Below are 14,028 nucleotides of genomic sequence, written 5' to 3'. Positions count from 1 at the left end.
TGTAAATTGCTCAGACCATAAGAACCAAATTCTGCCCACAGATGCATACTTGGCTCCCACTAACTTCATACCACAACCAAAGTATGGTATGTAAGTGATATGCCTCTCATTTCACTGGCATGCAAGACATGCCATAGTATACTGTAATCCCAAATTTACATTTGGCTGAGCAATGTCCATTCCAGGGTGCTTGACCACGCCCGGTGTTATAAAACAAGAAAACTGTATATCTTTAATCAACTTGGAAGTGTGAAGTTTCAAAATGCACAAAAATCATTGTTTCTTGTATTTCTCAGTTTATTCATGCTTGCAGGTGCTATTTTCATTTGAAATTTTGGGCTGCCACTCTGAGGAAAACTGAGTTATTTCAATTTATACCAATGAGCATCTTCCCTTTAGTTGCTTTTACATTATTTAAAACTGGTTACACTATCTTAGTAAAAAGACATAATTGTATTATCATTTATTGCCCAAGTTTTCAATTTGGGGGAATCTTGTTGGATCTATGCCTTCTGAAATGGTCAAAAGTGCTTTTATTTCATCTGTATTGGTGAGAAGGCTGTGTTCTTTTCTTCCTGATGTGGACCTCACTACAATTATAAATTCTTTTGCCTCCAACACCTCACAACAGAGTTATTGCAACATGCTCTGCATGGTGCTATATCTGAATATCATTTTGAAGCTTCAGACTGTGCAGAATGGGTCAGCAAACTTGTTTAGTCAGGCTTTGACAGGTAGCACATTAGTCTCATGCTCAATTACCATAACAGGCTTCTAGTCTGATTTCTAAGTGTGATTAAAGGTGTTAATTATTACCTACAAAGCCCTAAATTGTGTGTGTCTTGCCTACCACAGAACCTGCCTCAGATAAGATGTCTGAACTAACATCCTCCTAATTTAAAACGGGGGAGGCTGGTAGAAGAGCATTTTCAATGAAGGGCCCTTGACTCCAGAACTCATTTCCCACTTAGGTCTGACAAAGCATGAACTTACTGGTCTTAAGAATTGCTGCAAGGCCTACCTGTTCTCTCAAGCTTTCAAGGGATGGGTTGAGAAGGTTAGAAATTGTTGGTCCTGATAAATTGGGTGGGAAAGGAAAATTTATAGTATTGGTTTATTCTGTAAATTTGTAAACTGTTTTTAATAGTGCACATGCACCTGGACCCTAACAGTCTATTTTATAAATAAGGACAAATATTTAAAAACATATTTTGCAATATTAGAAAATTTGAATGTGTATATTAACCCAACTAATTCCCAATTTTTGTGATTTAATAGCAGAACAGAAGCCCCAAGGATACAATAAATAGAATATTAAGCAGTAGGCATGACTTTTTCCACTCAGTTTTTCTTTTCACATGTTTATTTTGGCCATTTTCAAGGACAATTACACTTAAGGCATATCAGTGTAATGATGGAATATGACATTTTGTTTCATAGACTTTGAGGATGAAATTTAAAATCTTCTTGCCCATGGATTCAATGGTTTTCTTATACAGTACACTTTTTGTGAGGACTAGGATAAATTATTCTCATCTTAGCACATGAAGATCCAGAGTGGGCCTTTGTTCCATTCTCCTAACACCATGCATCGGACAACATCAAAACAAAACGTGAACACAAACTTCTTAGGCATCAAGAGCACTGGGAACATCAGAAGCTAAAACTTGTGTAGGTGTATTAGCAATCCTACTACCCATCTGTCATAAATCTTAGTGTACATCACCCACTGGCAAAGCGGTCTGCCTGAGGAAAAATACTATTTTATCAGTTTATTATATACTAAAACCTCTCCCCTGCCCAGTCATTTGAGTTTGAGAGAATAGATTTCTTCCCCACCACCACCACCGCCATGTGTGTTTCTACCTTATGTGCTCAAGGAACATGAAAACTCTTGTTCATACAGAAATATGCATTCAAACTCACCAACAGTGAAACCTCACCAAGATGCCAATGTGAGGGTTTAGAGTTTTTACATCTTTTTAGCAAACCTTGCTAAGGTTCTTAAAGGATATATGGACCCTTTCTTTTAGTCCACTTATATCTCCTTTTCTTTCTTTCTTAGGTATGTTAAAGACTGAGTTTACAATTAACTGAACAGACAGCGTACAAAAGGCTTTTAGAACTATACCATATGGTCTAGGGAAAGGAACAATCTGGACTATCCACATTTCAATCTGCAGGCTTGTCCACCTCTATAACACATTATACTGCTGTAATAAAATATTAAGATAGAAATGTAAAAGTGAAAATAATCACTCTCATTACCAGGCAACAAGGCATCCTACAAATAGACTGATATATTTAATAGAAACTAAATTACAACACGCATTCATGATTTTGGTATGCAGCATCAGACATAGGCACTAAGGTGCCCTATTCAATTGAAACAATATTTCTGCAGGGATATGGGTGGGTATGCAGCTGATGCTTCAGAAAAATACAAAATACCAGTTTTACATGGGGCATATTGGCAAGGGTTTATATAACAGATGACACATTCTTGGAAATCAAATAAAGGCAACAGGAAAATACCCATTGTTGCCTAGTGAAGGTCTAATCACATGGTCACAGCTGGAACCAATGTACATCATTCGTTAATAAAATCTTTTGTAGTACCCATTTTTTTTCCTGCTTTTCAATGCCATTACAAAAACCCTTTAAGTCTTTGTGGAGACTATATGTTCATAAATTCTGTAACACATATAAAAAATTACTAAACAACGTTTGCAGAAAAAAAAAACTTCTACAACAGCGGCAGTACTAAAACTTCAGCATAGGTACACATACTTATAAAGTATTTTATATGCACATATTCCTGTATAGTACAATGTATACAAATTGAGCAGTCAGATATCAAAGAAAGTAATTGAAATATTTTGTAAGGTGTGGTCTAGACAATATAAAAGAAAATATATTACATATCTAGATAGTATGGTGAATCATGTCCAATAAATATCTAAAATAAAGAGCTACGTTAGACACATTAGAGAGAGACAGACGAGGCATGGAAAAAATTTAACTTCTTTGAATTTGCCACAATCACATATCCTGTTGACATGTGTATTCTCACACACCCCACAGCGCACTCATACTCTATCTTCCTTTGTCTCAATCCTACATTCTGCCATTCATAAGTGATGTGTAATAACTTCTTGCCATTGTCAGTTTCAGGCTTCATAACCACGAATAGGAAATATGTAATGGCAAATTTAAAAAAAAAAGAGTCTACAAAAACAAAAAACCTCAAGCCTGGCACTAAGGAGCCACCACCTCAGTGGTACAGTCTTATTAAATCACAAAAAAATCATCATACATAATTACAAAATTATTTCCATAGCATCTCTAGTTTCTTGCTCTATCAGTTTTGATTTGTGTCATTTGTTCCACACGCGCAATATTACAGGTTAAGAGGCATGTCTTTCTTAGAGATTTGGAGAAGTTTTTCAGTAGCACTGAATAGCAGATGTACAATGTGATACTTGGATTTCCATAATATAAGTGATTTTTCTCTAGCTTGGATAGAAGAAGAGAGAAATATAAAAACATGATTATTTATATTTAATTAGTTAATGCTTCCCCTAGACAGTTTTAACAATTAATTCAATTACAAAAATTTTATTGTAAAGAACTTTAAAATTTTATTGAAAATATGTGTTTTGCACTTTGGAATCAATTCCTTGAACTGAAAAATCTCTTTATTTAATAGATATACATGTCAAGGGACTGTTTCTATGTCTACTAAACTCATTGAGCAAAGAGTATGAGATGACCTTATGTGTGAAGTGCTGGACTAGAAATGAGGATATCGGAGTTCTATCTCAGGCCCTGCTAAAAACTTCCTATATGATCCTAGGCATCTCATTAATCCTTCAAAGACTTTTGCAGCCTTACAGAAACAAACTGGAATACTCACATGCATAAAGTTAAGCATGTACTTAAGTCTTTGAAAGATAAAAGCCATAATTTCTCTGTGTCCCAATTCACCATAATCATTCTTACCTCACAATGCTGCCATGAGGATATATTCATAAAGGTATACTTTCAACTTGAATATTTTGAATTAACTAATTTTTTTAAATCAATTTTCTGGTAAATTGATCTTCAATAGTATGACCTGATTTTTTTAAAATGTCTTAAAAAGTAAAAGGATTTTTCAGTTTCCTTGTTGATGCTTATAAAGGTATTTAAACAAAGAACAAAACAACTTGCACACTGACTATGCAGAGAAAACAAAGTATATATTAATTAGGTGAAAATTAACTGCTGTTTAATTCAGAAAGTAAGCAAACTAGAAAGAGAAAAAATTGTTGCTAACTTCTATCATTTTTAGTAATCATCTTTGGTTTTACTTGTAATATATTAATTAAAACATTTTAAGATGGAAATGTGATTTTCAAGTTGACTATGTTCTTTTAATGTTTCTGAAGCATTTTGATGCTACAATAGGAGCACCGCAGAAAAGTGTATAAATAAATAACATAATAAAGGAGGGATGGGCATTCAATGGTGGAGAGTATGTTGCAGAAAGGCATCATTCACATAAAATAGTACTTTTTGTTCTTGCTCCTTTCTCACAAAAACACACACATACACACACACATGTTATTTCTAGTAATGGACCAAAATGCTGTCAAATATAGCAAACAGGTAAGTTTATTTAGCACTGATTGGTGACTAATCTATTGTGTTTAAAATCTGTTCATCAGACTTAATGGGTTTAAAGGCTTTTCAAAATTAAAAATAAATCATGCAAAAGTGCTGCAAAACTGCACATTTTCTCAAATCATCTTAAAGTATCTATGATTGACATATTTCTCAGTGCCTATAGCAGGCAAGAAAGTTCCACATTAATAATAATAGTATGAATCCATGTTTTTTTCCTATTCATATTTATTATTGTAAAAAATAATACATGCACACACACACACTTCAAATGTGCTTTCTTTTACTTCCATGAAATCATGAACATCTTTAAATAAGATCCTACCTACCATTGCATAAAGAGCTTTGGGCTTAGTGGATTGCAATAGACATGGTCTTCTCACTAAAGACTTTCAGATTTGTATCCCTAAAAGTTGAACTGATTTCAAATAGACAATCAGGATTCATGTTCAACATAAATAAGCAGAGATGCACCAGATATTTCCCTCTGTGCTGGGAAGTTATAAATATAGGAGTCTGTCATAGGACATTCCAGACTGCAACATACTCAGCAGGTAAGGAGAACTCTAATGGAAAAGGACTTATGCTCTACAATTGGTCGTGGAATCAAGAAATATGAGATCAGAGATCGACAGCAGAGGTATATCCCTGTCACTCAAACAAGAAATTACTGGGCTCTTGCTCATGGCTCCAGCTTAGCATTCCTATCATCAAGCTGGAATGCGGTGACTGTGGTTTTGCGGGGGCTTGGTTTGAGCCTCTATTTCTGGAAATATTCCTCCATGGTATTTAGGTCCCCAGTCAAGGTGGACTCTATGTCGCTGAAGGTGGCTGCTTGTCTTGCAACTTCAACTCTCATGAAGCTTGGAAAGCCGAATGGAGTTCACAAGAAGCCACAAACAAACACCTTTGAAAGACCTGATGCAAAAGATCCCTGGTTTTGATCTCCCATGAAACTCACGGGCAACCCTAAACTGCATCTGCACAAATAATGGCAGATGCGGATACTTGCTGCACAAATGGAAAATTAAAGACTCTCCACTGTGCAACTGTGGTCTTCCCAGAACAGACCATGGAACATATAACAACTCAATGCACGATTCACAAATACAAAGGAGGCATCACAGTGATACAGTCCACTGCTCCTGAAGCAATTATCTGGCTTAACCATCTGAATGTAAAATTACAGTTGTTCTCTACATCTACATCAGCCACACTAGCAAGGGAAGCATTTTTTTTTATCCACTGCAAGCCAATTCTCAGTAGCAAACATCATGACCAAGCTCAGAAGACAAAAAGGCTTATAACTCTAATAGTTCTGTTCTGGATTAATTAGATATGACTCAAAACCCTGCCAAATGAGGCTGCCATCGTGCTGAGAGTGTGGAAACAGATGATTACTCAGAAGCAGGGCACCTTTTTCCTTCTCAGCCCAAGACATTCTGGTTCCCAGAAGTCTGTCCAAAACGACTTAAAACTGTAAATATGAAAAAAAAGTGTGCACTGTGGTGCAGACAGGCCCATGAGGACTCCTGTTGATTTTCATCTTTGTTTGTCTCTAAATTAACCAGCCAATCATCCAGCCGTCATTCATCACCTGTCAACATGCCAGCTATGTGGAAGCTCTACTACATATATGTGGCATGAATAGATATTTGACTTTTTATATGGAGAAGAATAAAGGCTTGAAGTCCACCAGTGCTTTATTTCTTTTGACACTAACTCAGTAAACAATGCTATCATCAAAAGAGCCAGGCTTAAATTGTTACACACTTCCATTTCTAACTGTTAACCAGTCCTGCAGTTAGGTGATGTCATTGTTCAAGTTATCAAATATGTGGTTATAACCTCAGTTCTAAAAGCAATGCAACCAGCTACAAGAGCCGAGTGGCCACTCTGGAAAAGACCTGAGATGCCAAGGTGTACTACTAAATTAAAATCTCTGCTTAATGTTCAATGGCAATAAAAAAAAAATCCCACAATAAAAACATTAGCAGCATAAGAATTGGAAAGCAAAGAATAATGAAAAATAATGCCATTATTGAACTGAATAATATGCCCTCATTTGGAATACTGTGTTCAGTTCTGGCCATCCTAACTCAGGGGTTCTCAGACTGCGGGTTGGGACCCCACAGGGGGTTGCGAGGTTATTACACGGGGGGTCCCAAGCTGTCAGCCTCCACCCCAAACCCTGCTTTGCCTCTAGCATTTATAATGGTGTTAAATATATAAACAAGTGTTTTTAATTTATAAGGGAGGTCACACTCAGAGGCTTGCTATATGAAAAGGGTCACCAGTACAATAGTTTGAGAACCACTGCCCTAACTCAAAAGAGATTTAAAAAAAACAGAAAAAGAAGGAATCAGACATGAATAATAAAAGAAATACTAGAGTAAAGGAAATATTTCCATATGAGGATGAGAAAAGACACAGAAAAACTCCTACTGTTTAATTTAGATAGAAGATTTATAAAGAAGAGATACGACTGAGGTATATAATCTAATGTATGACACAGAGAGGGTAAATTAGGCACTTCTAATATGAGATAACAAGGGGACATTAAATTTAAAAGCAACAAATTTAGAACTTATAAAAAGAACTACTTTTTACACAATGCATTATAAGCCTGTTGAACTCATTGCCACAAGATATCACTGAGGCCAAGAGTTTTAAAAGGATCAGATTTCATAATTAGATCACCACAAAATCAGAGAATAGAAATTTATTTTAAAAAAAAGCCTATAAACCTTTAATATTCAGGGCAAAAGACAGGGTGCTGGACAAGATGATATTAGTCTGATTTAGTACAGCGATTACTATGTGTCTGTTTAAGACTCCAAATACACAAAAACTAGGACCAGTTTAACTAAAGGTGTCTTTCTGAATTGATTTAAATGAACCACCATAAAACTTTGTGTTGACACTCATCTCAATTTAGTTTAGACTGACTCCTTACCAGCTTAATTTAAACTGAAATAAACCACCCTTAAGCCAAAATAAGAGTGCTATGCAAGGTTTTATAGCAGTTTAGGTAAATCAAGTTTCAAATCAATTTCTGTTAAATCGTTGTAACGACTTTCTCATGTAGATAAGCCCTAAAATGATTAGTGCTGCAGAAATTTTTGGAATGGGCATAAGAAACACTATGCTCAAAATTCAACTTTTGGAGGAAAATTGGTAGTTTTAAACTACCACTCCTTTTGGTTAAAATATCTCTAACAATAGATTACATGAAAGTTAATTTACTTAGATTGGATTGTGAAGGAATACATAAAAGACAAAACTCTCGGCACAATTAGAAGTCATTTTTCCTTCTTACTGCTATCTTTTTATCTTATTTTTATCTAAAAGATCCTTTTGCTTTACAAAATTACTGAACTACCTTGCGACACTGATAATGTTAGGCATGAAATGTATTTATTGTCAACTGTTTGAAAGGGAGAATGATGGCTCTAGATTAAGAACAGGAAGGACAACAAAACAGTACCAAGAGGCAAACCCAGAATGAAGTGTGGAACTGAGTAATATTGTAGACAATAACAATATGAAAAAGGGCTAGATATTTAACTGCTACATTATTATTATCTAAATTTTATTAATTTTGCTTTACTGTTCAAGTGTGAATCACCACTTCCCCATTTTCTCTCAATGTGTACTTCCTACATAACCATGTCTTTTCTCTACATAGGTCATATGCCAAATCAATTACAAATACCCTCAGACCACTCTGACTTTCCCTAAAATGCTTTTTAGATTATTTTTTTCATGGAGACCAAAATATACAAATTTGAGTGCTTAAAGTTAGGCATCTAAATACAGACTAAGACACTTACATTCACAGACAGTCAAATTTTCAGAGGCACCAAGCACGCATAACTTCCACTCAATCCAATCCAATGTGAGGTGCAACTCTTCTTTTCTCAAAATCAGGCCACAGATATGTAAAAATGAATTTAGATGCCTAATTTTAGACATTCAATTTTTAATATTTTAGCTTTATTTCATGCTGCCCTTGGTTTTTTTCCTTTTAATTGTGTGATATTTGTGAGATTTCTTTGAAAAACAAACAAAGTTGTGAGCTTGGATAACAGGTACAGTTGGGTCGTCTCATACACTCAAAGCTCCACTTTTTCATCTTCTAAAGCATAAATTCATGTGATCATTTAACAACTGTTTACTTCACACCAAACCAGATATCTCCCTAAAGCCTACCAATACAGCCTCTAGGCATATTTCTAAAATAAAAGCACCAGATCTATGTATACTTAAAATTTGCATATTAAAGGAATGAATCAACGTCACAGAAGTAGTAGTATCCAGTTATTGCTTACCTCTTCACACAATTAAAAATTCATCTATGTATCTATTTTATGGAAAAAAGCTAACTACGATGATAAATTATATTTACTTTCCAAATTGTACTATCAGAGGTGTTACTGATATTCAAGTCATTCTAAACCTTTATAAGCAATTAACATATTGGATATTTTAATATGACACAGCAGGGCAGAGAATTAGTTGTCTATATAAACTAGGTCTAGGTGATAGAGGATGATAACCTACACTATTTGCATAAATATTTTCTTTATTCCTGCTTAGAGGTTAATGAAATTGTGTAGCATATCTGTTTTTTTTCTGGTAAATTACATTATATCCTACTTTATATATTTACAGAATTAAATCATTTGAAAATAACTATCTTCATATTTCAGCTAATTTTTACTGCATTCTTCTTTTAACACCCTCACTACAAGTAAAACTACTGTTATCTATTATAACTCATAACTAGCATTTTGGAAAAAAAGGCAAATGATAGGGCTCTAAACAACAGCTATGTTAGAAGAAGAAATTTTTTTTTTTTTAACTTGGCACGACAGCAGGTCTGTAGTTTGCTGATTTTTTTTAAATCAGCTTTATATATTGGCTATGTATTTATTTGTAAGCTTTCAGCAAATATCAAATTATATTTAAAAATTAGTGATTCAGCCAAATCAAGTTTTGAAATAAGAACAGCAGAGTTGATTGCAGTACAACAGAAGACATAGCTTAATACTGTAATTAGAGAAACTATAGAAAAAGATAGCTAGCAGTGTTCCAAGAGAAAAGTGGTTGTATCCACATTATCGCTTAAGAACCATTTTGATTCAAACATCTTCAGTGTAACTCCAGTGAATGCAAGGGAATTATCCCAGGATGAATTTAACCCTTTATGTGCTAATGCAACTGAATTAATTGAGGTTGCTAAGAAGTTCTTCAAAATCACTACAGAAAGATGGTACTACCAATATCTGTAGCACCAAGAAGAAAAATATGTTGATTATTAGGGAAAAAGAAAAATGACACAGCCAAAATCTATGAAAACATAGTTACAGTGATCACTCTCATCGCGGCTGGGTTCTGGGGGATTCATGTGTATAAGCTGGGAGGGCACTGCAGGTGGACTTGGGGGAGGGGGGGTCACCCTACTGGGCTCTGTGTTGGGAAGGGGCAGAGAAACAGGAACTGGATTGTCACAGTGGTTTCTTTAACACTGTACTCCTGGGGGAATTTGTGTGTGTGTCTTTATTGTTCCAGACATACTTGCTCACAGGTATTTTGAAATAAATTACCAAAATAATTGAAACTGGTGTGATTATGTAATGTTATTTTGAAAAAAAAATTGCAGAATTTTAAAATATTGTGCACAGAATTTTTAATTTTTTGTCACAGAATGCCCCCAGGAGTGCTGATACATCTGTATCTTCTACTGCATATACTACACTGGCAATAGAGCCTCAAACAAATCTTTTTGTGCTGTGGTCTTTTTCTAAAGGATATCTTTGCAACCTACCCTAATTTGTTGGCTGATTTATTTATTTTGGGGGAAGATACCTCCTACAGTTTTTGAAAGAATTGTCCAGCTACACTTAGAACTAACCATAACTCCTCTTCCCTATATCAGCTTAATTAAGCAAATAGTCATAGGGCTTATCTCCACTGGCACTTTACAGCGCTGCAACTTTCTCGCTCAGGGGTGTGAAAAAACATACCTCAAGCACAGCAAGTTTCAGCACTGTAAAATGCCAGTGTAAACAGTGCACCCGTGCTGGGAGCCACACCTCTCATGGAGGTGGTTTTCTCGTGGAGGTCTCCCAGCACTCTGCCATGACTACACAAGCCAAGTTAAAGCGTTTTAGCATTGCTAGTATAGACCAGCCCTTGGTTGCTACTCCCTCTTCCAAATTGACTCACCATAGAATTCTCCTCCCATCCTTAGAAATCAGTGAAGATTGTCTGGGCTGACATTAGGGTCCAGAGGCTACACATATCTCCGCTCTCACTTTTCCTAATATATGTTTTTATGTAATTTTCTAATGAGAGGAAACTGTTGGTGTTTCCATCCCCAACAGGATTGTTTTTGTCTGACATAGCATAATATCACATAATAAAGAGGAGCATCAATGTTAGGTTTATTTTGTGTTAACATCCTCCAGTCAAGAAGAGGATTTTGACCCCTCAAAGTCCCAAATAGGCCAATGTAGAAAATCACCTTATAGATCATCACCAATAGCTATCAGATAATCTTTTGAAATGACTAGCCTCTCCCAAGAGCCACTCTTAATGATATGTACAAAGATCTGTGATGAAAACACTAAAGCTTGTTTGAGGGACAATTACAGTAGCACAATAATTACTTAAATGAGCTGCAATAATCAATACTAAAGCAACACTAATATTCTAAAATGTACATAGTTTAAATCTCCTGAAATAAAAATGGATGTTTCACACATAAAGTAGTAATTAATATGATTCATAATTCTCAACTATTGCTTTATAAAATATACATTATATAATAGGTTATGACATCACATGAAATGTTCAGGAAAACTGTCTATTCTACTCAGATATCTTCTGTCAACTGAAGTAGAAAACATATGATCTGAATATCTATGAAATAAGTAGCATATCGGGTGCCCACAAGATGTAAGCAACTTCTACCACTGCAGGCTATCTTGACATCAGACACTTCACTACTTTTAATGACCAGAATCCTATCAACATGAAACACCAAGATCACATTCAGTGACTGAAATATTAAATTATTTTTCGATAGTTTGTTAATGTTTATTATTAATATTGGAGCAGAAGTTAGCACTTAAAATATTCTGAAGAACCAACCTTACTTTTGTGTTTAAATCACTGGAGGTGCGATGCAAACCCCTTTGGGCTAAATGCCCTCATCAAAACATCTGATAGGAAAAATTGAATGAGCATAAACAACTCCAACAGAGCAGAACTTGAGATGGTACTGCAGTGATCTTTGCCCTTCATAAACATCAACACTTGGGACAGTGGGCATGGGAATAAGAGCAACTAATTATTATACTTTGCTTAAGGGCACGTATGGTGTTCACTGCAGGTATCTCTACTGCAGCTTTTTGCCTAATGTATTGCCTCTCAAACACTTCCACTATAACGACTTGCTGATATACTCTAAAGCATTTCTAGTATACCAAACTGTTTTATATTCAGAAAGAAATGCTCTGTAACGTCTGAAAGATGTTACTAAAAAGGAAACAGCAGTTGGGAAACTGTATATGGCATACAATTTGATACTATTCACTTGTATCTAAGAGACAAATTAAATTGTAATAGTGATACTTATTGCAGAGACTTTTTCTATGAAAATATTTATTTTTTCTAAACAGCAGATAAAAAGAAGTAATATGTAATTAATAATATCTTGTTATGGCGAACAGTTTCAATCTTTGATTTTGCGCTATTATCCAAGCTATTAGCCTCATGTCTGCTGAGAAAACAATATTAATTCACGATTTGCATACATATATTTTTATACTGATGCTATTAAAAAACTGATTTGGGGGGTCCTGGGGACTTTGGTTGTGTGATTTTCTTTTATTGGGTTGTTTTTGCAATTTCCATAAAACAAATTTCTCTAAATACTATAATGCTTTGTAATTACTAAATACTTCAGTCTAAAGAATAGTTTTATATTGATGTTAAATGTTTCTTCTCTGATACATACACAAAATATAGCCCACATTACTGGGTTTGGCTGAGTGGGGCTCAGTACAGAACCTGGCTGGAGGAAGAAAAATAAGACATTTTGCTAATGCCCAGATTCCTAGCATGATTTAGAAGAGCCTAACAGCAGCTCTAAATTATGGCAACAGAAATGGTCACTGAAGAACAAGCCCACTGGCTGGAGCACAGAGCATGCTTTCAGCCTGTCTCCTACATTAGCTTTAGGCCACCATGGGATGCAACAGGGAAGCCCACAACTGCCACTCTGGGGCAGTATTAAGTCTCCTTTGCACAACTGGAGCAATGTAAAGACAATTAAACCTAGGCTGAGAATCTGGGCCAATAACAATTAAACAGCTTTCATCCCCTCACATTTTAGACCCTGCAGATCCATCAAAACATAAAAGCGGCCATACTGCATCAGACCAAAGGTCCATTTAGCCCAGTACCCTGTCTTCCAACAGTGGCCAATGTCAGGTGGCTAGGAGGAAACGAATAAAACACCTATTCCCAGCTTCTGGCAAACAGAGGGTAGGGACACCATCCCTGACCAACCTGGCTAATAGCTATGGATGGATATAGCCTCCATGGAGTTAAAAAAAGAACTAGATAAATTTGTTATAGATGTGGCCTTCACAACATCCTCTGGCAAAGAGTTCCACAGGTTAACCGTACATTGTGTGAAGAATTACTTCCTTTTGTTTGTTTTAAACCTGCTGCCTATTAATTTCATTTGGTGATCCCTAGTTTTTCTATAATAAAGGAGTAAATAACACCTCCTTATTTACTTTCTCCACACCAGCTATGATTTTATAGACCTCTACAATATCCCTCCTTAGATGTCTCTTTTCCAAGCTGAAGAGTTTTAAACATCTCTCCTCACAATTTCCTTCATCTCAAGCACTTTATAAACGATAGTCTCAATCCTGCAAAAATGTCCCATCATGCTTAGTCTCATTGACTTCAGTCAGCAGATTAAGACAGGAATTGAAGAATATTATTAACCTATCATTATGAAACTACAGAGGGAAATTTCATGTAGGAATTACCCAAATTGGAATATGCCCAACAAATAAGGTTCATGTGCCCAAGGCATCATAGGAGCTTTAGTAGCTACAAATAGTCAAGACTTTGGGATATATCTCATCAGGAAGACAGCACCTTTAGCGCTACAATGACCATTAATGTACTGCAGAGGCACTGATTCAGAACTGATCCAAGATGCAAGAATGCCATACATTAAATCATCACCACCACTTCCAGGAGCAACCAGGGTTTTCTTCAAGGTCTCCTATCCAAGAACTGACCAAGCACACACCTATTCAGTTTGTGATCAGA

The 14,028-nt window shown here is 35.6% G+C and overlaps 1 protein-coding gene across 7 annotated transcripts in view; it reads right to left on the bottom strand.

Moving 5' to 3' along the window:
- QTMAN (queuosine-tRNA mannosyltransferase) overlaps window positions 1-14,028 on the bottom strand; it is a 359,192-nt gene that overhangs the window by 307,162 nt on the left and 38,002 nt on the right. For 5 of the 7 annotated variants that reach the window (XM_075070242.1, XM_075070247.1, XM_075070248.1 and 2 more), the window contains exon 3: window positions 8,499-8,584. The exons of the other annotated variants lie outside the window; for them this stretch is intronic. Coding sequence is in view for 1 of the 5 variants with exons in the window: in XM_075070245.1 (XP_074926346.1) it covers window positions 8,499-8,500 (2 nt within the window). In the remaining 4 variants the exon portion in view is untranslated. The remainder of the gene's footprint in view (window positions 1-8,498; window positions 8,585-14,028) is intronic. 7 annotated transcript variants of the gene reach the window in all.

Source organism: Chelonoidis abingdonii, chromosome 10 (genome assembly GCF_003597395.2).
Source record: "Chelonoidis abingdonii isolate Lonesome George chromosome 10, CheloAbing_2.0, whole genome shotgun sequence".
In the NCBI taxonomy this organism is placed as follows: Eukaryota; Metazoa; Chordata; order Testudines; family Testudinidae; genus Chelonoidis; species Chelonoidis abingdonii.
This window is presented reverse-complemented; position numbering and strand designations above follow the sequence as displayed.